This window comes from Arvicanthis niloticus, chromosome 20, assembly GCF_011762505.2.
Source record: "Arvicanthis niloticus isolate mArvNil1 chromosome 20, mArvNil1.pat.X, whole genome shotgun sequence".
Taxonomy (NCBI): Eukaryota; Metazoa; Chordata; class Mammalia; order Rodentia; family Muridae; genus Arvicanthis; species Arvicanthis niloticus.
This window is the reverse complement of record NC_047677.1, coordinates 44,223,506-44,249,116: the sequence shown is the minus strand read 5'-3', so window position 1 is coordinate 44,249,116 and position 25,611 is coordinate 44,223,506. Positions and strand designations below refer to the sequence as shown.

Sequence of the window (25,611 nt, the reverse complement as noted above, 5' to 3'; positions counted from 1 at the left end):
TCTAAAATCAAAAGTTTCTTACTGGCCTGGAGTTCACCAAGTAGGCTGACTGGCCAGAGAGCCCCAGAAACCCATCTGTCTTTGCTTCCTTGGCACTGAGACCACAGGGAGTACCACCACACTTGGCTTTTTCCATGGGTTCTGGGGATTGAACTCAGACCCTCATTCTTGCAAGGCAAGTACTTTAGCAACTGAGCCATAGTTCCACCCCCTCATTATTCTTGCTAATTAGCAGGCAATATTTCATCCACTCAGATCTCTATCCTTAGAGAGCCATTCATTCTCCTGCTCTAGGATGGCCTGCTAGCTAGCATTGTAAGGGAAGGAGTGTTCACTCTCAGTGCACACTCTGTGTGTTCCCATAGCCCAACTCTAATAGGGATTTCTGAACCTTCCAACCATCTAAAGACCACGCAGCTACAAAAGCACTTGGATCCCCACAACAGCCTCCTCCTGAGAACCTGCCATGGGCCAGGACCTGTGCAGATACAAGATATTTGGAGATGACTGAGGAGACTTGTATTTGCTCCAGGAGCTTTTAGTTTAATGGGAAAGTCACACAGATGGGGCAGAACTCCCAGGTTGGAACGTGAGTATAGACCAGTGGTTCTCAACCTGTGACTGTGACTCCTTTGGAGGTCCAATGACCCTTTCACAGGGGTCATCTAAGGACCATCAGAAAACACGAATATTTACATTGTGATTCATAACAGTAGCAAAATTACAGTTCTGAAGAAGCAATGGAAATAATTTTATGGTTAGAGGTCACCATAACATGAGGAAGTGCATTAAAGGGCGGCAGCATTAGGAAGGTTAAGAATCACTGGTCTAGATGACACCCTGTTACTAAGATGTACAATGTCCACAGGGGACAAACTAGCCAGCACAAGAGACGTGACATAACATTTTTGTCACTTTTTAATTCCACACTGCCCTGGCAGTGGTAGTAACGTAAGGAACCAAGGGCCCTGAGAAACAAGGAAAGATGAATCCTGAAAGTAGTGATGGCCCCCTCCTCTGAGACTCTGAGTCTGGGTGGGAGTTGGAGATCTTAGAAAAGATAGGTGTCCAGTGCATCCTTCCAGAGCTATGGCTGCCATTCAGAGTAAGCATCTACGTTGGCTGAAAGGACACTGAAAGAAAAGGGCAGGGGTGAAGTGTGAGGGGCGGGGTGAAGAGTAAGAGAACAGGGGTGAAGAGTGAGAGGATGAGGTGAAGAGTGAGAGAACAGGGGTGAAGAGTGAGGGGCAGGGGTGAAAAGTGAGAGAACAGGAGTGAAGAATGAGGGGCAGGGGTGAAGAGTGAGAGAACAGGAGTGAAGAGTGAGGGACAGGGGTGAAAAGTGAGAGAACAGGAGTGAAGAGTGAGGGGCAGGGGTGAAGAGTGAGAGAACAGGGGTGAAGAGTGAGGGGCAGAGGTGAAGAGTGAGAGAACAGGGGTGAAGAGTGAGGGGCAGGGGTGAAGAGTGAGAGAAAAGGGGTGAAGAGTGAGGGACAGGGGTGAAGAGTGAGAGAACAGGAGTGAAGAGTGAGGGGCAGGGGTGAAAAGTGAGAGAACAGGAGTGAAGAGTGAGGGGCAGAGGTGAAGAGTGAGAGAACAGGGGTGAAGAGTGAGGGGCAGGGGTGAAGAGTGAGAGAACAGGGGTGAAGAGTGAGGGGCAGGGGTGAAGAGTGAGAGAACAGGGGTGAAGAGTGAGGGGCAGGGGTGAAGAGTGAGGGGCAGGGTGAAGAGTAAGGGGCAGGGGTGAAGAGTTAGAGAACAGGAGTGAAGAGTGAGGGGCAGGGGTGAAGAGTGAGAGAACAGGGGTGAAGAGTGAGGGGCAGAGGTGAAGAGTGAGAGAACAGGGGTGAAGAGTGAGGGGCAGGGGTGAAGAGTGAGAGAACAGGGGTGAAGAGTGAGAGAACAGGGGTGAAGAGTGAGGGGCAGGGGTGAAGAGTGAGGGGCAGGGTGAAGAGTGAGGGGCAGGGGTGAAGAGTGAGAGAACGGGGTGAAGAGTGAGGGGCAGGATGAAGAGTGAGGGGCAAAGGTGAAGAAGAGTGAGGGGCAGAGGTGAAGAGTGAGGGGCAGGGGTGAAGAGTTAGAGAACAGGAGTGAAGAGTGAGGGGCAGGGGTGAAGAGTGAGAGAAAAGGGGTGAAGAGTGAGGGGCAGGGGTGAAGAGTGAGGGGCAGGGGTGAAGAGTGAGAGAACAGGGGTGAAGAGTGAGGGGCAGGGGTGAAGAGTGAGAGAACGGGGTGAAGAGTGAGGGGCAGGATGAAGAGTGAGGGGCAAAGGTGAAGAAGAGTGAGGGGCAGAGGTGAAGAGTGAGGGGCAGGGGTGAAGAGTGAGGGGCAGGGGTGAAGAGTGAGGGGCAGGGTGAAGAGTGAGGGGCAGGGGTGAAGAGTGAGGGGCAGGGGTGAAGAGTGAGGGGCAGGGTGAAGAGTGAGGGGCAGGGGTGAAGAGTGAGGGGCAGGGTGAAGAGTGAGGGGCAGGGGTGAAGAGTGAGGGGCAGGGGTGAAGAGTGAGGGGCAGGGTGAAGAGTGAGGGGCAGAGGTGAAGAACGGACTCCTGGGAAGGGAACTACCTGAGCTAGGAATGGAGGCATGGTCAGGAGCTCAGGTTGGAGATAAGAATAGAGAAACTTCAGAGGGGGTTGCGGTGGCAGGAGAGTGGCCAGAGGAGACAAGAGAGATAGCAGGGGAGAGGGAGGCGGGGCAGGTTCCAGCTGCCTCTCTGGAGCTAATGAGCTTGGAGGGCTTGCTCCCAAGCCATGGGGAAATGGATGGAACCAGTGCATGAATGGCCTCGGGGACAAATCAGATGAGGGCTTGAGAGAGTTAATCCTCCAGGACCCTGGATGCTGAGGGAAGGCCAGGATAGCCTGGAGCTTTTCTCACGGATATGACAAAATCCTTGATAAAAAGCAGCATCAGGATAGAAGGGCTTATTCTGGCTCATAGTGTGAGGCTCCAGGTTCATCTAGGTGGACTCAGGAAGCAGAGACAGACAGACAGACAGACAGACAGACAGACAGACAGAGAGAGAGAGAGAGAGAGAGAGAGAGAGAGAGAGCCACGTTTAGACTGAGTCTTGTCATCTTGATATGATGCTTTGGGGAGGGGCCAGAGAGATGGCTCCGTGTTTAAGAGCACTGGCTTGCTCTTCCAGAGGACAGGAGTCCGTTCTCAGCACCCAAGACAGCCAGCTCACACCTACCTGTAACTCTTGCTCCAGCAGGTGCTTGAACACCCACCACACACACACACACACACACACACACAAACACACACACACAAATAAAAATCTTTATAATACTATATCTCTCTGGAAACATCCTCACAGACATGTGAAATTATTTCTAGGTGATTCTGAAGCCAGTCACACTGACAAGATTAATCACAATAAGCAGATTGCTATAAGCAAGGGACACTTTAGGAGCAACAGAGATGAGTCCTCTCAAGTGCCCCATGTACCTTATGGGAAATAGCCATGGCTGCAGAAGTGCAGAGGACCTAGTCTCACCCATTATCCTGAGAACTGGAAGGAACCACGCTAGGGACAGAAGTATGCTGTGCTAAAATTTTGCATCTGGACCCCACCTTCCCAGAGAGAAGTCCTGGGATGATGCTGCTAAGTCCTGGGATGATGCATGCTGGGACGAGAGGTAGCATCATAGCACACAGAGAAACTTCTGGGTCCTCAGATGTTAAAGAAGAAACCAGGCACCCTGCCCATACATACCTAGATATATTAATGCCCCATGAACAAGAGCATAAATGCTTTATTTTAATTTGAGAAGTGAGCCCCAAGAAGCTCTTGCCCCCAACCCACACTATTAGAAAATGAAATTTTCTTTATTTTTCTTTATTATTATTTATTATTAAATTGACTTTATTTCCAAGAAAGGAAATAAAGTCAGCACTGGGCACATGATTGAGCAGCCATCCATTGTGGGAATCTGGGGACCCCTGAGGGAGTGCAGCACCCCTTCCAAATGTGTTCTATTCAAAGGGCTGTGGACCACGGTAACTCTTGTGAAAGAAAGCCTTTAACTGGGGCTTGCTTGCAGTTTTAGAGGGTTAGTCCATTTTCTACATCCAGATCCTTAGAAAGCAGGGAGAGAGAGCCACTGGGCTTGGCTTGGGCTTTTGAAACCTCAAAGCCTGCCCCGAGTGACAAACTTCCGCTAACAATGCCACGCCTCCCAATCCTTCTGAAGTAGTGCCACTCTTTGACTACTAAACATTCAAATAGATGAGCCTATGAGGGCCATTCTTATTCAAAACACCAAGGGTTCTTGCTACTACCACATGCTGCTGCTGAGATCATGATTCCCCCACCTACCTCCTCCCGGGGTGGATTGTATTTCCTCAACCTATGATCCAGATAAGCCCTTCCTTTCTAAAGTTGCTTCTTGTCAGGATCACAGGTCACAATAATGAGAGAAATAACATTCAGTTAGTGAGGAATGGGTTAGTGCATTAGTTCAGATGTGGATTTTCTCTCTGTATTAGTGTCTCTAGAGGAATAGAACTTAAAGAATGACTATTCATTAAAAGGCAGCATGAAGGCTGGAGAGATGGCTCAGTGGTTAAGAGCACTGGTTGTTCTTACTCTTGCAGAGGATCTGCATTCTGTCCCAGTACCCACTTCTGATGCCCTCTTCTGGCCTCCACAGGCACTGCACACACACACACACACACACATACACACACAAACACACACACTGCACATACATATATACAGGCACCCACACATATACATAAAATAAGAATAAAAACAAAATGTTAAATTATGTGGTGCCGAGAGGGGTTTGTTAGATTGGGTCACATGCATGGTTCGGGCAACTTGACAATGGCTGACTCACACCAGAGATAGGGACGATAGGGTAGTTGCTCAGTCCATGAGGCTGGGTGTCTCAACAGTCATGGCCTTAGTCATTTACCCTAAAGGCCTGAAGGATTCTTGGAGAGCTTCTGGTCTTCTGTTTGTGTTGAAAGCCTAAAGGATTTTATTCTAATATCAGCCAAGGAATACAGCAGTAGCAACAATAGAGTAGATGAGCTTGCCAGCAAGAGTGAAGACACGCAGGCAAAAAGCCAAGCCTTCCTTCTGCTATACTTCTTAGCCAGGCTGCCACCAGAAGGTGCCACCAACATTTAGGGTGAGGGTTTCCACTTCAAATAATCTGACCAAGAAAGTCCCTCAGGGGAGTGTTGATTCTATTCAGGTTGACAACAAAGACTAGCCCTTATATTCAAAGCCACTGTGGTTAGGTATATTGAAAACACCCTGATGGTCCATGTAGGATATCCTTCACCACTCCAGAATTCTGTGATGAAGGATGCTATCAAGCAAAGTTCTTCACCTTTACATCAGAGTCAGGAGCCCAAGTAAAAAAATTCTTCAAAATGTGGTGGCACATGCCTTTAATTCCACTCCGGAGGCAGAGACAGGTGGATCTCTGTGAGCTCAAGGCCAGCCTGGTCTACAGAGTGAGTCCTAGAATAGCCAGGGCTACAAAGAGAGAGCTTGTCTAACACAACAAAACAAAGTGCTCTGTCTGTGGTGTGGTGTTATTAGCAATATAAAGAAGAATAACAAAAGAATAAAAAATTACTGAACTGTGCCCATGGCAGCCCAAAATAAAAAGTACCTTCTCTGGCCTCTCTTGGAACTAGAGGTGACTAGATGTCGATAAATAGGTGGAGAACTGATGACTGCTATCTTCAGGGCAAGTCCCTGTGGGTAATCAGCCGGTCCTTCCCTGTGGCTGGACTTTTGATGTCCTGATTGGTTCTAAAGCAAGCCACTTCGGGTCGTTTAGGTAGATGCTGGTACCAGAGAAGCTAAAAGATCTGGAGACCTTGATGATCAGAGAACGCGACTGCTCACTCCAACCTGAGCTGAACCTCTTCAGCTTTGCTTTACCTAAGAGCCCCCCCCCCCCTTTTTTGGATGCAATTTTTCTGTTACTGACAGCTAAACAGCCCAAGCCCTATGTAGCACACAGAGGGAACCTGTTTGACCTTTGGGTGGGGCAAGAACAAGGGACTCAGGAGTAAAAGGCAGAGCTTGCCAGAAGGGAGCATCTCTCTCTGAGTGGAGCCCACCCCGCACCTCTTTTGGCCGTCTCCCTCCATGGGATTGAGCCCTGGGTGTACAGTCCCACTTCCCGCAGGACTTTGAGAAGTTTTGTAATCTCCAAGAGATGCAGCTATACGCCCAATATCCCTTCCCTTCTAGGTCCATACTAGCCCCAGGCAGATCCAGGGCTGAGTAGAGCCACACCCAACTTTCCTTAAACTAGTTCGTGAGGAGGGTCGTCCTCTTGCCTTCCTCAAGAGGTTAGTGGTACCCCTCTGCTTGCCTGTCCCACTTACTAACTCGCGGAAGAGGTAGGATCTCTCCCCACGACGTGCGTACTGCAGGCAAGGGGGAAGGTGTAGTGTAGGAAGACAGACTGAAGTGCATATAGGGAAGGCTAGTCAGGGCACACATGATCACACCTACACTGGAGAAGTAGGTGGCCCCCATCTAGGCGGATCTTTCTTCCCTAGTGACTAGCAGCTTGTGGGATACTTTCCAGAAGTCTGACCAACACTGTGACCTTGTACCAATCCTACACCGTTTCTGGCCTCAGTTTGCTTTTGGAGGCACTGACTCGGTGGGGATGTGGCTTTCCTTAGTTGAGGGGGAGTCTGGAGGAGATCGGGGTGCGGGGGCGGGAGGCGGGCCCCAATGGTCGCAGCGAGCTGGCCAAGCGCACACACCACGGGCGCTCAGAGCTGGAGGCTCCGCTCCTGCGGCTCCTGAACCTGAGTGGCGCCTGCAGGGAGCGCAGCTCCGAGCATCTCCAGGTCCCGGACGCTGGCGGCCAGCCTGGCTCCCCGGCCTCCTGAAACCCAGGCGGAAGAGGACAGGGACCCCGCCCGATCCCTCCCGCGGGCGGGCGGGGCGGCCCCACGCCAGCTCCTCCCCCCGCAGCCCGGCAGGGATCAGTCGCGGCGCGCGGTTCCGCAGGTGGCAGCTATGACCCAGTCCTGAGCGCCCCGCCATGGCCCGCACCCCCAGCCTGCTGCGCCTGGCGCTCCTGCTGCTCGGGGCGGTGGGCAGGGCCGGCCCTCGCCCCCAGGTGAGCCCCGGGGACCCCGGTGACAAATGGGAGGGGGACGCTGCGGTGTTCTGCGGGCGCAGGAGATTGCGGAGGGGGCTCCTGGACTTGAGTGGAAACTCCAGGACCCTAGACAGGGGAAGTACAAGGCTCAGGGGAGAAAGAGACTGAGGAGTTGAGGAGTCCGGGTGGGGAATGGACACCCGATGACTACCCTCATCCTGAAGGGCGGCCCTACTTCTCGGCTCCAGCTGCTCTGCCAGGACACCAGCTGCCCCGGGGTTGCCCTGCACTGACTTCTGCGACTCATCTCTGTCCTCTATCACTTTCCCAACTCCTTCCCAAACCCACAGGCCCTCTGCCTTCCCTCCATACCCAGGACCCCTGCGGTGCCGTTCCCTGCACTCCAGTCCTGTGTGCTCCCTTGTGTATTGGGTGCCCAGGAAGCTCTAGAGGACTGAAGGGGCCTGGTTGTAGAAACCCAGCTTCTTCCCCCAATCATTGGACACTCGTCATAGTCTTTGACTCATAGCCCCAGGGACCCTGCAGCTTGTTGTCCTTCCTGGTGACCTCCCAGGTGGCACTGGCTTGCCACCCCCCACCCCAGTCTCTCTGCAGCAAACATGCAGCAGGTTCTCTGTTCCTTCTGGGTCAGACAGGTCCTCTCACACACTCAGCTAATTAATACCCATCCTCGACCCCCTGAGATTAATAAGCCACCAGAAAGCATACCGGGACACACAGGAACATCCTACCTCCTTGGTGTCTCCAAAGACTAGGTTGCAGCTGGACTCTGTGGGCTCTTTGACTCTCCCTGTCTTGCCTGTGACTCCTGCCCCAGGCTCCTACCCTGGTCATGATGGTCACGTCAGCTCCTTATGCGGAAGGTAGTTGTTCAAATGTGCCAGGATACCCTTGGTAGAGGAAGAGGTCCAAGCCTGGGCAGTGTTCCTATAGAAGGGACTACTTTACGTACCATCTCCTGTGTCCATAGCCAGACCTAAAGGACTGAAACCTTTGGGGAGTGGGCCTGCGTAGGTTTGAGCTTGGTCTGAAATAGGAAGGGTCAGACCTCACCCCTGGAGATGTGGACAGAGGCGCCTCCCAAGGAAGGTGCTAGCGCTGTTTCAGCTCCCAAGTCCTTTCCCAGATTAATCCTCTCTCTCTCCTTGTTCTCCAGGGCCAACTGGCCCCAAGAGATACCTTCCCAGTCTCTGGCACCACCTCACTGTTCCCCTGCCGGCCATGGCTTTCCTGGTGACATTGGGATCTTTCCAGAGCCACGACTGCAGAGTTGCTGCTCAATTCCTTCTTGTGAGCCAGGAAGGTGGGGATGTGAGCCTCCTGGTCCCAGGCTGCTGCAGGCCACGTTTACAGATTAGCCTGAGAGTGAGGGGGATAGAAGCCTGAGGCCTTCCTGTCTTCTCTCCCAAAACCTCCTTCCCTGATGTCAAGCATCTCAAACCTGACTCCAACCCTGGTTCATAACAGCAGAAACGCACAGGCACTGAAGAGACACGCTGGAGCTTTCGATGGGGTGCCCTTGTTATGGGGGTACTAACATCTCCTGCAGCCGCAGAGGGGTGTGTGTGTGTGTGTGTGTGTGTGTGTGTGTGTGTGTGTGTGTGACAGGCAGCTTTAAGGTTAGATTGCAGGAATTACAGCACAACCCCATGGACACTGGAAAGACTCAAGAGTAAATTTTGTGTTTTACTTTCTGTCTATGAGACTATCTTTGTGTCACTCATGGTGGGGTGAATGCTTATGAACAGGATTCCCTAGGTGATGTGGTCCAGTAGCTTAGGAACGGGAAACAAAGAGAGTGGGACCCCAGCTCTTGGCTCCCGCCTTCCTCCTGAGGGGCAGGCATGAAGGCTGAGGGAACAGGTCTCATGAGGGCAGAAGGTGCTTCCCTGAAGAATAAAGGGATGGCTGAACTAACTTGGGCCAAATGTGACCTAGGCTGCTCCAGCGTGCTTTCTGGCAAGGACCACTCCTCTCTCTCTGTCCCTTTCCACCCACAGACCCTCCACGAAGGAGCTGGGCTACTGAGAAGCTAGGCAGGCATTTGACACTTAGCGTTCCAACCAGGTGGAACTGGGTTCTGAGGTCAGGTCTGAGCCTAACTCAAACTCTTCAGCAGGACCCTTGATCACCCTAAACCCCAGTTTCCCTATCAGTAAAACAGGGATCATAGGGTCTGACATGGAGGGATGGAGGGACACCAAGGGGACCCGTTTCTGAAATGGCAGCTTGAGGCCTCTGGGAGAAATGTCCTTTGGAACCGGGTGCATCCCCATGCTGCAGAATGCAGCCTGGTGCAGGATTGTTGAAAGCCCCTGGCCTCTGTACTCCAGCAAAGGGCAGTGGAGGCTGAGGCTCCAGATTGGTCTGGGTAGACTTTGTCCCTAGCTGGGCTTCCTCCCAGACACAGACCCAGCATAGGGCCGTCCAGGAGCAGCCAAGAAACCACATCCTGTCTTCCAGTGTCTGGTGCAACTGTCCTTCAGCAAATTCCTCTCTCTCTCTCTCTCTCTCTCTCTCTCTCTCTCTCTCTCTCTGTGTGTGTGTGTGTGTGTGTGTGTGTGTTACACAGAGATGCATCATATGAGATAGATTTGGAGATAGGTGTCCAAGGTATATGTTTCTTTTCCTGTTTGTTTGACACCCTTGGTGTCACAGTCTGGATGGATGTCACCATGTGTGCAGCAAGGTATTATCATGTAATCATATGTCCAACAGTTTGTGGGCCTGTGCTTGTGTGTGTGTGTCTGTGCCTTGAGATCCTGACTCTTATACTGTGCTTTTGGGAAGGTACAAGATTCTATATAACAGCCTAGTGGATGAGTGGGGATCTTCTGGTATATGTCCATGCAGGGGAGAGGTACTGAGTTTGTGACAGTGTTTATATGTGTGATTATGTGGGTTGTGTGTGTGTGTGTGTGTGTGAGAGAGAGAGAGAGAGAGAGAGAGAGAGAGAGAGAGAGAGAGAGAGGAGAGAGAGAAGGAGAGAGAAAAGGAAAGAGAGAAAAGGAGGGAGGTAGGGAGAGAGAGAGAGAGAGAGAGAGAGAGAGAGATAGAGAGAGAAAGAGAGAGAGATTGAGATTCAGTATGTGCTTGTGTGCCTGGCTGTCTGTGTGTACTGATATGGGAACAGAAGACTCCATGTCAGAGTCTCAGTGCTAGGAACATCCCTGAAGGTGTTAGGGGTACAACCTGTGACAGTGTGTCTGTCCCTGAGAGAGTGAGGGGTACAGGCAGTGACAGTGTACCTGTGACAGGTTACCTGAGTCTGACTGAGTTGCCTGTACCTTGACTTGCCCCATCCGACTGGGTCAGCTATCTTAGGAATGACCTTAAGAAAACAAAACGTGGACACAAAAAATCTAGGGCTGAGTGATGGGAAACGTGATCCAGGCTCTGAGAGGGGACTAGGAGAAAAAGTCTGGTGTCCCAGGAGGACAGAGAATCTGCAGGGCTGTGCCTAACTGGGAGGGGCTAGAAATGATCTTCAGAACCCTGTCTGCTCCTGCCAAGGGGTCCCACCTCCTTCCTTCCTCCTCCGGTAGTCAGGTGAGACTGAGCTCTCTCTTCTCCTACCCATCAACCCCACCCAAAGGATTTCCAGAAAAGGAAAAACTCTGGCTTGCGTTCACACTCATGCTGAGCTAGGAGAGAATGCCCTGTGCCATGGTGCAAGGTGTAGACAGAGCAGACAGGGCGAATGTCTGTCCGCTGGCTGTGAACTCCTAGATCTTACTTCATGTCCCACCATGCCTAGCTTTTTATCTGGGTTCCAGGTGTGGAATTTAGGCCTTCAAGGGTTTGCAGGGCACACTTACAGACTGAGCCACCTCCCCAGCCTGCTCACGACTACACGACTACACCGTGGTCCTTATTGAAATGCCCACCTACCTTCCTTGCTAGGCCAGCCTCCATTTTCCCTTCCCATACCCCCCTCCCCCCTCAGTCCCTAGATGACCCCTCAGGTCAACACTGGGACCTGGCCTGGCCACTCCCTGAGCTCACACACCCACTGCTTTCTTACGACATCTGTCCTGCAAAGCACTCAGTCCCGACTCCATGTAGCCTGAAGACTCTCAGCACAGTCTCTACCCATAGAGATGGGATTTCTCCTGTCTCCTTGATGCACTGCCAGGGAAACTTAGCACTCTGAGGCTTTAGAGGGAGACAAGGTCTTGTCCCAACAGAGCCTCAGGCTGGAGTTAAGTTTCTATCTTCACTCTGCTCAGTCAAAGTCCAAGTGTCTTTGATGCTCTCACAGAAGCTGCCCATCAAGGTCCTGTGTCCAGCCCCCATCCCTCCTCTCCATTGGGTTCTTGGGCCTCCTCACTTCCTGGCTAGACACCTGCTGCCCCAGTTCCCAGCAGTGACCTTGCTTTCTGCTATTTGTCCTACTAAGAACAGACGTTGTGGAGATTCCTCCTCCTGTCTCTCCCTGCCTGCTCTTACCTGCTCCACTGCCTTGAAGGAACTGAGAAGAAAGGAGAGATACAATAGAGAAGGGAGGGAGGGAGGTGGTACCCATCCACCATGCCTTAGTCCGAGAGTCTGCCACCCCTCAGCAGTGGCTTCCCCCGCACAATCCACCTTTGCTGTTGCCACATCTGGTTTCCTTTTCTTTATTCTCCGAGCAAATACTGCCGACCTTTGCTCTCGGAAGAACATGTCCTTCAGGACGGCTCACCAGCACACTCATCTCCAGAGATGTTGGTGACATTCAGAACCAGCATGAACCACCTCCCCAACCCCCCAACCCTCTGCTTTTCTGGAACATTCCATGTCACCAGGAACAAGCACATGCCACTCTGTGTTGTTCTGTGGCGATGTCATATGAAGTAGGACTCTGCTCAAACCGGGGCAGGCTCACCCAGAAATCAGATCTGTTCTATGTAAGTGGGGTGGGTGGGGGCGGGGTGGGGGATGGGACTAAGACTCAGGGGCCCTGGCATCTGGAAATCAGCTGTTTGATTTCAGCACCTGTGTGTAACTTGTGACTTCAAAAGGTGAACTCCTAGGCTGAAGAGATGGCTCACTGGGTGCTTGCTGCAGAGTCTGAGGATATGAATTCCATCCTCAGGACCCCTTATGGTTGGAAAGAGACAGCCAGCTCCCACAGGCTGCCCTATGACCTCCACGTACACGCTGCACGCTGTGGCAACACGTGCTCTCTCTTGTGTGCACGCACGCACATACACACATACACACATTCATGTGCACGTTTAATTCTGCCTACATCCCAACTTCGATACAAGGGGCTCTCTGATCATTTGGACAGCTATCACTTCTAAGTGGGTCGTATTTATAATCCTTAAGGATGTTTGTGAAGCAAATGAAAAAACGTCTCGGCTCAAGGCTAGCTAAAGGGAGCACTCAGAAATAAGCAGAGGGGTCGTGCTCAGTGGAGTGGATCTATTACAGCCACATACTCAAAAACCAATATTGCTAAACTTATTCAGGCTCCTATCCCCCCATCAACGGGTAGGAAGCCACCTCCCAGTGGAGGCACAACTTCAGAGTTCTGGAACTTTCCTGTCTTCACCCTGTCCTTACTATTCTGTATCCTCCTGGGACGTAGAAATCAGGCTGCATCTCAGATCGGTGTTGCATCAGAAGAGACACCGTGGGGTGGGACGGTCTGTAGCCTTCCGAGGGCAGTGATTGATCGAGTCTAGCAGGAGGAGTGGGCGATAATTCTGGCTCTTTCTATAAACCCTCGGTGAGAACACATCCTGTACCCTCTGATGCTGCAGGTTAGCCACTTGACTCTGTGCTGGCCTTAGCTCTGCTTCTCAAGATGCCGTGTGCTTTTGATGGAGTCTTCTCTTGACTCTCCTAGAATGGTTGGAGGCAAGACATCTCCAGGCTGGCTGCATGGCCAGACATCCGGAGGGGAGGAGCCCCAGGGTGTGATGCAGCTGTCCCTCAGGAAGTCTCTCCTTGTTGAGGGTAGAAAAAGGGCAGCTGGGACTATATGAGTCACATACTCTCCCTCTCCGCTCTCCTTCACCCCACCTCCTTAAGCATTCATCTGTTAGACACTCTCGGGGTCCTTACTACATGGCAGCCTTGTGCAAGATAAACACCCCAGCAAGCCTGGATCCCCAAAGTGCCAGTCACTGGCTCTCTCCCCTTTCAGAAGTTCCCAGTGGGCTTTGGTCCACTGGAGGTTAAGAAACCAAGAGGGTGGGAATCAGGTAAGACCGGAAGGGGCTGCTCAAGCCACAGGGGTAAAGCCTTCTATTTCCGCTTTCCCTCGTAGGGTGCCAGGGTGTCCCTCTCGGAGACAGTGCAGAAATGGAGGGAATACCGGCGCCAGTGCCAACGCTTCCTCACGGAAGCTCCACTCCTGGCCACAGGTGAGTCCAGATGAGGCCTCACGCCTGTAACCCTGAGCATCTCCACAGAGGCTCTGGAAGATCCCAAGTCCATAGCTGGTGTCATTTATCTCTCTGGAACAGTGTCTATCCCGGTGACTACACTACGTCTTCTCCGAAGTCCTTCCTGCCCCCTTCCCATCTGTTTCTCACAGGCAACTTTGTGGGTGCTATTTCGTTGCTGTCTCTACCCCCAGAGCAGACCCCCCCACTTTCCGTTCTGTGTTTTCCCCAGCCCCTCCTTAGCCGTGTCTAGACTGACACATTTATAATCGATCTTTATTTTTTATTTTTGAGACATGATCTCACGTAGCCCAGGCTAGTTTCCAACTCACTATGAGGCCATGAATGATTTTGAACTTCTGATCCCCCTACCTCTACTTCCCAAGCATTGGTTGGTATTATGTACCTGTGTGCCAACACACCTACCTTATGCAGGGCTGAAGGCTGGACCGGGGGCTTATGCATGCTAGACAAACATTCTACCCACCAAGCCAACGGGAGCAAATCTTTGTGGGCGTATATAAAGTGGTTTAAAGAACACAGCATTGGGGCCAGTTGGGCTTGGGTTCAAATCCTGTCTCTGATCGTAACAGTGACCTGAAGAAGGTCTCCTCAGCCTCACAAGCCAACATTCCCCTCTCATCTGTGAAGAATGGCTCAAAAAAATTGCCTCATAGGAGCCATCTGTTGAACCGTTACTATATTCCTTCTTCTATGTAACGTATGTTGTAATGAAGTTCCGTGGACCAGGGGATACTACCATTCCACAGAGGAGGACATAACGTTAAGGAAATCACTTAAGGCCCTGCCCCTGATGAGTAACGGGATCCTTCCTTGGTCCCTTCTCTGTGGACGAGTTCCCAACGTCCAGTGAGCACTTAACAGAGGTTGGAGGTGTACAGCTTCCGGTGGTAGGGGAGGTTGGGAAGGAGAAATGACAGCCTGGGACTCAGAGATGGCTCTGTTTTTATAGGCCTCTTCTGCAACCGGACCTTTGATGACTATGCCTGCTGGCCGGATGGGCCCCCAGGTTCCTTTGTGAATGTCAGCTGCCCCTGGTACCTGCCCTGGGCCAGCAGTGGTGAGTGGTCCCCTGCCTGATCCCAGAATGCTGGGGCAGGATAGGACATGGCCTTCCTTCCTTTGGGACCCAGTTCCCACACCTCAGGCCTCCTGGAGGGTAGATCACCTGCTTTTGGTGGTGGTTGGATAGTCAGCAATGGCAGGAGTCGGAACTGTCTGAGGTGTCCTGAGTCTGATGTTTGTGCAGGCAGGGGTGGGTGTGACTTAAGACAGCAATTAGACCTTTCTGACCTGGTGGTCAGCAAAGGAGCCAAGAGGTGGAACAGATCATGGGGGAGCAGGGAGGTACCTATGGGGTGTCATTTTCGTGTGTGTGTGTGTGTGTGTGTGTGTGTGTGATACGTGCATGTATGCACATGCCTGTGTGAGTCTGGTGTGTGTGCACATGTGTGTCTGATATATGTGCATATGTGTGTGTGTATCTGCTGTGTGTGTGTCTGGTATGTGTGCATGTGGGGTGTATATGTATATCTGGTATATGTGTATGTGTGTGCATGGTATGTGTGTGTGTCTGGTGTATGTGCGGGTGTGTATGTGTGTGTGTCTGGTGTATGTGCATATGTGTGTATGTGTCTGGTGTGTGTGCATATGTATGTGTGTGTGTGTGTGTGTCTGTGCCCACGTGTGTGTGTGCATGTGTGCATTACCTAGAGGTGCTGCCTTGACACTTCCTGACACTTTTAAAGGTTTACAGGGAGCAGTTTACAAGGGCAGGGTGGACTGGCCCCTCAGACCTTGTCCAGCCTACTTCTGTCTGAGAAGAGACTCTACACAGGGAAAGGTAGGACTGGGTGGGTGGGAGAGTCCCTCACTCCAGGGCCCTCCAGAGGGCCAGGGTGCCCATGAGTGCAGGGGCAACTTCCACGTCTATTGCTTCATTCTAGTCCATGCTGAGGCTCCACAGGGGACAACAGGGTCAAACATTCTTGTTGCAAGAAGTCCTAGTGTCCACGAGGGGAGAAAAGACACTGTGTGTGTGTGTACACATGTGCACATGTGTGTGTTCATATGTGTGCAGGCACATGTTTACATGTTTGCTACAGGTGTGGGTCTACAAGTATGGTCCGCCGTGTAGAGACCATCGGGACAATTTTGGGCTGTCTTCACGGACCGTCCATCTTTGACTAGGCTGCCTTATTAGTGAACCCCAGGGACCCACCAATCTCAGTGTCCCCAGCACTGAGATCGCAGGCACATGCTATCGTACCCTACTTCCTCCATGGATGCCGAGGGGCTAACCTGAGGTCCTCAGCATCCACAGCAAGCATTTTATGAACCCAGGCATCTGCCCAGCCGAGAGAAGATACTTGATAAGGTGATGACGGTTAATACTTACTGAATATGTGTCCAGTGAAGGGCTTTTCCGTTCGAGGAAACCAGAGCCCCGAGAGATTTAAGTCTCTTGCTGCAAATGAGCTGGTGATGGTAGAACCCTGGGCACTTTTCTTAGCCATTATACTCAACAGAAACCAGGCTTTGAGCAAGCATAGGAATGAGGTCAGGCTTGGAAAAAGCCAGGGGTCTTCTTGGAGGAGGTGTCTTGGCGAGCCAGACATGAACTTCAGCATGAAGTGTGGTCTTATGAGACCCAGGTGGGTCTTCTAGTGAGGTTCCACCCATCTCTCCTGTACTCCTTGGGTCAAACCAGAGTCTAAAAGAGGCAGGCTCCCAGCGGATCAGTAACCCTTTACTCAGAATGCCTTAGCGCCCCTTGCCTGTGAACAGGCAAGACACTCATTAGATCCTGCCCACAGCTCTCTAAGACGATTCCTCCCATTTCCCCTCTTCACGAGAAAGCTAAAGGACGAGATACACCGTGGTTTTCCAAGACACACAACCAGCTTGGCTTGGCAGACCTGGGCAACAGTCCAGGAGGTTGGGAACCAGGAGGGAGGATCTGAATTTCCTTGTTTAATTGCTGAGCCAGGCTTCCCGAGGAGCTGGATAGAGCCTGCACCTTGGGCATTGAGTCTGGAGACAGGTGAGTGGTCTGAGTGACCTCCATTGGCTGGACACATTAGTAAGACTCTTCTTGTTGATGACGCAAGAGGCTGTGTGGTCAGGAACGGTTCCTAGACCTCTCTGTGTTTTGGTTCGTAGGCTCACTCAGGAGCTGGAGCAGAGCCAAGCAATGTGGACTGGATGGGAGAGGATTAGAAATCCTGGGGTGGGGTGGGGACAAGTCTTCATTCATTTTTTTCCCCACTTGTCCTACATGCTTGGCATGTTTCTACGTAGCATACACAGTCCCGGCCTCTAAGATTTGGGACCTGTGCTTGGGCATCCTGGCTGAGCCTCTAGACCCCAGGGAGCCAGGCGCGGGACAGAGCCTATCACTCAGCACTAAGCGCCCCCAGCTCTGCCTGTGCTTGCGACTCCATCAATCACCTTTAATTTTATTTGAGCAGGAAATAGGTCCTGGTGGTGCCCGTTTATGAGCGAACACGGTTTTATTGCTTTCTCCATGAAGATAACGGCCTCCGCATAGGCCCCCCGCCAGCCACCCTCCCCTCCCTTCTCACCGGGGCTAATTTACTCCTTCCCACCCATTTTTTGACACCCAGATCACCAGCTTTGCCCCCCCTCTCTTGAGTTGGAGACCCCCCCAGAGACACCCAGCGGATTCACAGACAGGGGCTCCCTGGTCCCAACCCAGGGCTGTGAGGGATGGACAAGGGGGGGGCATCTCTGGAGCATTCACAGCCTGCCTCAGGGAGCAGCTAGTTGACATGCCTCACAGAATGAACTAGGGACAAGGAGGACAGGGAGGCCTTGTCTCTGGAGGGTTCTCTAGAAAACATGCCCAGTGGGGAATAGGAAAGGAATTTAATGGAACTCAGCCCCCCCTCCCCAAGGCCTGAGAAGAAAGGAGTAAGCTTGGGGCCAGAGGTCCTCAAGTTGCTGGAGTTATGATAAAGAGGCCACCATCACGATGCCCACAGAGAGGCCAAGCCGTGGCCGGAGCTCCAGATTCTGGCAGGGTAGGGTCCAGAGAGCTGCCGGTAGGTTCTTTCTCCATCATCCTTGTGTCTTCTACCAGTCTTGCCTGTTGACCAAACCCAGTAATGGCAGGCTAGAATTGCACGATGCAGGAATAAAGCCTTCTGGGATTGAGAGCAAGGCAGAGGAGCGGGCGACCTCAGAAAGAACTACATTCAAACCAATGACCATAGCTGTGCTAAGTCCCTGTCAGGAGCTAGGGACACGCTTGTGGGGACCTATGTCAGGGAACTGTATGGAGCTGAAAATGTCAACTTTAGGGCCCAAGCAGAGACAGGTAGGGGGAAGTCAGAGACATCTTTTTTTTTCCTGGGGTGTACCATCAGGACAGGTGACACTGGGACCAGGCAGGGAGGACAGTCATAGGCAGAGGGAGGAAGAGGGAGAACGCTCAGGGAGCACTTTGAACATGAGGTCAAGACCTAGGGCCTTAGAGATGCACAGGGTCCCAAGTAAACCATTCCAGGCCTTGCAGTCTGACCCTTATCATTGTGAACTTGGGACCCTAGACAAGGTAGCAAGAGTGGAAGTAGGTGAATGGAAAGAGGAGGATGGTGGGAGGAAGAGTCTGGTCCACACAAGACAGGAAGATGAAGTCTCTCTCTGCAGCCTTCTAGCCTGTTGGCCTCCTCAGGCCCTGTGGCAGCTCCATTTACCCTCCAGCAGGGACCCACTCCTTCCATGTCTGCCTCATCAGTTGCCCTCTCCAGGTTCCTACCTGTTTGTTAACTTAACTCTAATTATATGAGGGTCATAAAATGCTAAGTGGCCTATCACTCAGGATTCTCAGGCCGGCTCCCCTGGCTCCCCTGGGTAATGTCGAGCCTGGGAGCTTTTAGAGCAGGCCAGGGTTACCAAGGGGAGACTGAGGCCCAAGTTAGACCTCACAGGAGTTCTGGCCTTGTAAAGCCAGAGGGAGGTAGCAAGGCCTCCTTGTGACTGTGTGTCAAAGGTCTACCACACACCAGGCAGTTCCTGCCCATTCTTCTGGGAATAATTCCCATTTTATAGATGAGGAAAGCTGACAGTTGGAGAGGCGGCGTAACACCCCCAAAGTGCCACAGCTGATTAAGAGTGGAACCAAGATTTACACTTGGGTCTGGACTTCAGAACCTGACCTTTTCCTAAGTCTTGATACTCCAGGCCTCTCTGTTCCTCGACCCAGAGCTGGCCCCTTCGTTGCTACCCAGCCCCAATCCTGTGACATACGGGAAGGGTGCCAGCCTCACTGAACCTCAGCATCTCCATCCGTGAAATGGGTCCCCCTCCCACACCTCACGGCCCCTGCAGGCCACCTCTGTTGCCAGGGTGCAGGAGCTAATAGACCCATGAGCAGCTCTCCACTGCATCAAGTGCCCGCCATTCACGTGGAAGGGCGGCTGTTAGCTTGATTACAGACGCCGTGGCAGCTTCCGGGAGGCGAAGTGTTTAATTGGGGGTTTTATTTCCAGCACCAGGGTCTGACTTAATGAAATATCACTGGGCCTCCTGGCATGCGGCCGCCTGGTTGTCTCCTTGTATTGACTAGACCAAGCCAAGCCCCTGGCTGTGATTGGTCAGCTCCTCACAGACCAGATAAAGCTGGTTTGATAAGCAGGGCTTTGCCCAGACCACCTACCTCCAGCCAAGAAGGGCATTTGGAGACCGTGGGCTTAGCCAGTTATCCAGCTGTGGCTTTTAATATTTGATGTTAATGAGGGCTCACTGACAGATGAACTTGCACAGTCTGGCCTTCTCTGGGACACAGTGATCTCTTCAAACCAGAGGCACACACCACCTTCCTACACCCAAGCTGGCCCTTACCAGAGATCCCAAAACTATGCAGGCTGTCTGGGGGCCACAATGGCGTGTGTGGAAATCCAAACCCAGACACCTGGCCTCAATCGACTCTTGGGCACAAGCCCAGCTGCTAAGTTTTGGCTTTTGGAGGCAGAGAGCTGGGAGTTAGAATCCTGCCTGTGTGTCTTCCTATCTCCAAAATCCTGAACAGACCTCTTGGTGTCTCAGAGGCTCAGTGTTTTCATCCGTAAAGTGGGGTTAACCATGCCTCCCTGGTGAGGTGGCGATGATGTTCTAAGGTGCCAGCATACAGTAGGTCTTCAAAACTTGATTCTGTGAGTAAATTAGCCTTCAGAGGCAGCAAGCACAGTACACGTACTACTGTAAAGTGCCTCTTGCGTGCACAGTGCATGAAGAGCACAGAGCCTACTGTGTGCACAGTGAATAGAGAGTATAGTTCCTACTGTGTGCACAGTGCATTTAGGATTCAGTGCCTACTGTGTGCATGGTACTTATAGGGTAGAGTGCCCATTATGTGCACCGTGTATGTAAGGTAAAGTGCCTACTGTGTGCATGGTACTTATAGGGTAGAGTGCCCATTATGTGCACCGTGTATGTAAGGTAAAGTGCTTACTGTGTGCATGGTGCATGTAGGACATAGTGCTTACTGTATGCTGGGGTTTGGGCCAGCTCTGGGAAGAGTCTGCTGCTGTGTTTTCTCCCTTCTTCTTTCTCCCAAACTTCTCTCTCCCTACCCCACTTCCTACTCCCTCTCATAAAGACAGGCTGCAGAGCAGGCTCTGATAGCTGTTCACTCCCACAAAATTGTCCCAGGTTCCCATCACCATCGGGGTGAATCTGCAGCCAAAGGCAGGTTTGTTATCTACCAAAAGACTGGACTCCCAGAAAGTATCTGTGCACCAGATCATAGAAGCATTTTGGGGCCTGAGGGTGGCCCTTTGAGATGCTAACATGAGGGCCTGCGCCCACCTTCCCCAGCCATTTGTAAGTTCCTTAGAGATGTCCCCAGCGCTCAGCTCATTCACTGTTCGGTGCTGGACAAGATGCCATCAGATCCTCAGGGGTTTGTCAGAGCCTGCACATGTAGGTTCCAGGGCAAGGAGATGGCTTAGCTGATAAAGTGCCTGCTGCACAATCAAGAGCACTTGAGTTTAGATACCCAGCATGTAAAAAGCTGGGTGTAGTAGGGTGTACCTGCACAGGGGAGGGCTGGCTGGTTATAGGCTAGTCCAATCAGAGAGCTCCAGGTTCAGTGAAAGATCCTGCCCCAAAAGTAAGGCGGTTGTGGGGGAGACACCTGGGATCTACCATCAGCTTCTGGCCTCCATGCACATATGCACATATATGCACATATGTGCCCCCCCCACAATGCATGTGCACAACACACACACACACACACACACACACATACAGACACACAGACACACAGACACACAGAGACACACACACACACACACAGCTGATTTATTCCGATAAATTCCTTCTCCTCAGGAGGGACCCCTGCTTCAGCGGGTATTTATAAAGGGAAGAGAGAAAGAAGAGAAGGGTGAAGACTGGACACACTGGGTGCTGGGTGGCAGGGTTGGAGTTGAGAATAAGGCCTGAGTGACAGGCACATGATTGCAGTGGAAGAGGCCTGTCACAGTACCCACAGGAAGTCTCCCTGTCACATAACCATGGTCTCAGAAGCTGGGAAATTGGGTTTCTGCACTGAAAGTCTACCCCTGGAGGCAGGTGTCCCTTGGATGTGCCTCCCACAGGGTACAGCTGCTACTCTGCCATATGCATATATGCATATGTGCATATGTATATATGTATATATGTATATAGGTATATATGATGTATATGTATATATGCTGTATATATATATATATATGTGGTGGAATATGATGTATATATACATATGTTTATATGTGTACATGTATATGTGTATATGTATATATGTATATGTGTATATATGTATGTGTATATGTGTATATGTGTATATGTATGTATGCATATATATGTATATGTGTATATGTATGTATGCGTATATATGTATATGTGTATATGTGTATATGTATATATGTATATATACATATATGTATGTATATGTGTATATGTGTATATATGTATATATGTATATATGTATGTGTGTATGTATATGTGTATACATGTATACGTGTATATGTGTATATGTTTATATATGTATGAATCAGCCTTTTCTTACTGACAATCTCTCCACCTTAACACTGACCAGCCATGGCCACCAAGGGCTCCTAGTGACTTCTGTAGTCTCCCCATTCCTTTCCACAGTGCCTGTGCCCACAGCCCATAGCTGGTCCTTCCTTCAAGTCTTTTGTCCTTTAGAATATTTGTATTACATCTATTTGCTCATTTAGGGGAGGCACATGTGACAGCATCCATGTGGAGGTCAGAGGACAGTTGGTTCTCTCCTCCTGTGGTGTGAGTCCCAGAGATTGAACTTGGGGCAGCAGGCTTGGTAGCAGGCATCTCTACCTGCTGGTCCACCTTGCCAATTCAAGTTGTTTAGTCTTACAGGATTTAAATCTTCTACAGTCAGCCCCTGACTTTGGCTGCCCTCCTCACTCTCCTCTCCTGTGCTAATCCCCCTCCTTCAACTGCTTGCTCACTGACCTCTGCCCCTGGTCCTTGGCCTCGGTGAAAGATTTAAGTTCTCCTGTAGGGAGGCAATGGGTGAAGCTTATCCTAGATACACTGAGCACTCTGCTTCTCTTACGTGGAGTCTGGGGTTAAAAATCACACCTCTCCATCGTCTCCCTAGACAGGTCCACAGCTGGATGTAGTGTGGGTTGGCCTAATGTCATTTGTATTCTAACGTTAATTTGGGTCCCCTAAAACTCTTTGCCCCGAAGTCTAGAGAGTCTGTACATAAGGCGCGGAGAGGCACTGCCTCCAGTTAATTCTGCTTGGTAAATAAAGACACCAGCGGCTCATTGCTCAGAGGGGAAGAGACGTAGGTGGGGGTTAAGTTTCCCAGGTTTGAGACCACGAGAGGAGGAAAAGAAAAGCCACCATGGGATAGAAAGGATGTGTAGGACAGGAGATAGGAGAGCCACCATGGGCTAGGGGCCAAGAGGCTGTGGCTCAGAGGGCTGCCACCTGGAGCTAAGAGCAGCTCAGATGAAGCATAGGAATAACTTGGGTTATGGGTAGGAAGTGTATTCTCACAGCATGGAGGGTAGGCAGTTGTCTGGCTATTGGGCTGATTAAGGCACATTAAATATAAAGGCTGTGTACATGTCTATCATCTGGGTACATAAACCATTAAGGAGAGAAGGAACCCTGTGCTGGGGTTTTTAAATATTTTTTTTACCACAGTAGGGCATGATGGGGACTCCTCAACACCCCGATATTCAAGTAAATGTGACGACCGCAGGTGATATAGCCCGCCCCCAGCTCTGTGGAAACGGTATCAGGTCCTCATGGATTTCCCTTCACGCTGCTCTTCTCTGAGAGCTGATGGAAGGTTCGGTCCAGATTGTTGCCTTTTATTAAGAGAAGCAGGTCTCAAAGAGTTGTATCCTTCTTGAATATAGGACCAGGAGTTACTTGAAGGATCAAGCTTTGTTTCCTCATCTGAAGGGAAAATTTCTAAGAGTGAGAACTATAACAATGCCATGAGACTTTGTGTTCCTTTTAGAGGCTTTTGCAAGGAAATCCGACTCTCCTCTGGCTGCGGCTCCCTGGGCAGGTCATGTCTCCTCAGAATGGGGCTCCCTGGGCAGGCCATGTCTCCTCAGAATGGGGCTCCCTGGGCAGGCCATGTCTCCTCAGAATGGGGCTCCCTGGGCAGGCTACATCTCCTCAGAATGGGGTTCCCTGGGCAGGCCATGTCTTCTCAAAATGGGGCCCCTGGGGAAAGACCAAGTCTCCTCAGATGGGGGCTCCCTGGGTAGATGATGTCACCTAAGACTGGGAGTCCCTGGGTAGACCATGTCTCCTCAGAATGGGGCTCCCTGGGCAGGCCATGTCTCCTCAGACTAGGGCTCCCCAAGTAGAGGTTGCTTTACTTCCAGTCTCAGGAGTTTAGTGCCAGCTTTGTTCTTAGACCTTTCTATCCCCCAAAGAATACAGGAGGGCAAGGAGCTCTGGGTCGGGAAGACCAGAAATCGCCGAGGGTGGCTGTGATTGGCAGGGCCCCTTCTGCTCAGCACCTTTGTCAATAGTATGATTTGAGACTAGAGGATAGGACACAGTTCCAAACTGTATTTATCCTGTCTAAAAGGCACAGATTCACTCAACTGTGACTTTGGGTGGCTAAGGAAACAGCTGAGGGTGGCTGGGTCATCTTCACCTTGGTGATCTCTTATGCCTGGACCATTATGGGTACTGTGTGCATGCATATGTGTGTGTGTGGTATGTGTGTGGTGTGTATGTGTATGATGTGGTGTGTATGAGTACATGTATGTGTGTGTAGTATGGTATGTATGCATGTGTGCATGTGTGTGTATGGTGTGTGGTGTGTGTGTGTGTGTGTGTATATGGTGTGGTTTGTATGAGTGCATGAATGTGTGTGTGTGGTGTGTATGCATGCATGTGTATGGTGTGTGTGTGGTGTGTGTGGTGTGTAGTGTGTATGTGTATGATGTGGTGTGTATGAGTACATGTATGTGTGTGTGTGGTGTGGTATGTATGCATGCATGTGTGTGTGTGGTGTGTGTGTGTGTGGTATGTATGTGTGTGGTGTGTATGCATGCATGTGTGTGTATGGTGTATGGTGTGTGTGTGTGTATGTGTGGTGTGGTGTGTATGTGTATGATGTGGTGTGTATAAGTGTATGTATGTGTGTGTGTGTGGTGTGTATGCATGCATGTGTGTGTGTGGTGTGGTGTGTATGCATGCATGTGTGTGTGTGGTGTGGTGTGTATGCATGCATGTGTGTGTGTGGTGTGTATGCATTTGTGTGTGTATGTGATCCCTGTTACTAACTCAGAAGAGTCAGCTCTAATGGAGCAGGGTGGCCCCAAGAAAGGAAAGGATAAGGACAGGCTTGTGTGGACTGCTCATATCTAGGCTGAGCCTCAGATGTCATGTCTCCCTGCTCAGTACTCCAAGGACACGTGTACCGGTTCTGCACAGCGGAGGGTCTCTGGCTACATAAGGATAACTCCAGCCTGCCCTGGAGGGACCTGTCGGAATGCGAAGAGTCCAAGCGAGGGGAGAGAGTGAGCTGAGGGGTTCTGAGCCGGGGAAGGGGCAGCTAGTCTCTGCTTCATGGTAGCAGAGACTCTAGGCTCGGGGTGGGGTGGCTGCTGTCATGCTGTTGTCAGTCCCCTTGCTTCCGGTGACTTTGTCCCTCTGCCGTCTGGCCAAAGGTGATGTGTACTCACCTCGGAACCAGGTTGCAAACATCCCTGGGCTGGGCCACTTCCAGGAGTCATTCTCTTTCTTAATTCTGGAGTCCGAGTGAGACCCCAGGGCACCTCACATTAGACCCCACAGTGACGCACTTGGGAGAAGGATGCTCAGGTACACATGAGGCCCACGGGCCATGCACGCACCCTCATGTCCTTCTGTGCACACAGAACTCCCCTGAGGAACAGCTCCTGTCGCTGTATATTATCTACACGGTGGGGTACGCTCTCTCTTTCTCTGCCTTGGTCATCGCTTCGGCCATCCTTGTTGGTTTCAGGTAAGGAGGGGGCTCAAGACTGGGAGGGAGGGGGCTGTCTCCTGCTCAGTTCCCTAAAAGAGGAATTCCAAAATGAAGCAATCAGAGGGTCCTGCTCTCTAGAACTTTCTGGAAAACACAAGGTTGAAAACACACACACACAGATACAAACTACATACCACACACACACACACCACATACACACCACACACACATACACATATATACTACATACACCACACACACACACACAGATACATACTACATACCACACACACCACATACACACCACACACACATACACATATATACTACATACACCACACACACATAGATACAAACTACATACCACACACACCACATACACATCACACACACATACATATATATACCACATACACCACACACACACACAGATACATACTACATACCACATATACCACACACACATACATACACACCACAGTGCACACCACACATACACACATACATATATATGCCACATACACACACACACACACCACTCACATGTACATGCATGTGCATGCATGTGCAAACACAGAAACACATAATATATACCATACACATCACACCACATACG

The 25,611-nt window shown here is 51.1% G+C and overlaps 1 protein-coding gene across 1 annotated transcript in view; it reads left to right on the top strand.

Moving 5' to 3' along the window:
* Positions 1-6,982: 6,982 nt before the first annotated feature.
* Glp1r (glucagon like peptide 1 receptor) overlaps positions 6,983-25,611 on the top strand; it is a 38,857-nt gene continuing 20,228 nt past the window's right edge. Inside the window, exons 1-5 of the mRNA XM_034524475.2 lie at positions 6,983-7,112; positions 13,375-13,471; positions 14,466-14,573; positions 24,446-24,564; positions 24,925-25,031. Coding sequence (XP_034380366.1) covers positions 7,035-7,112; positions 13,375-13,471; positions 14,466-14,573; positions 24,446-24,564; positions 24,925-25,031 — 509 coding nt within the window. The 5' untranslated portion in view covers positions 6,983-7,034. The remainder of the gene's footprint in view (positions 7,113-13,374; positions 13,472-14,465; positions 14,574-24,445; positions 24,565-24,924; positions 25,032-25,611) is intronic.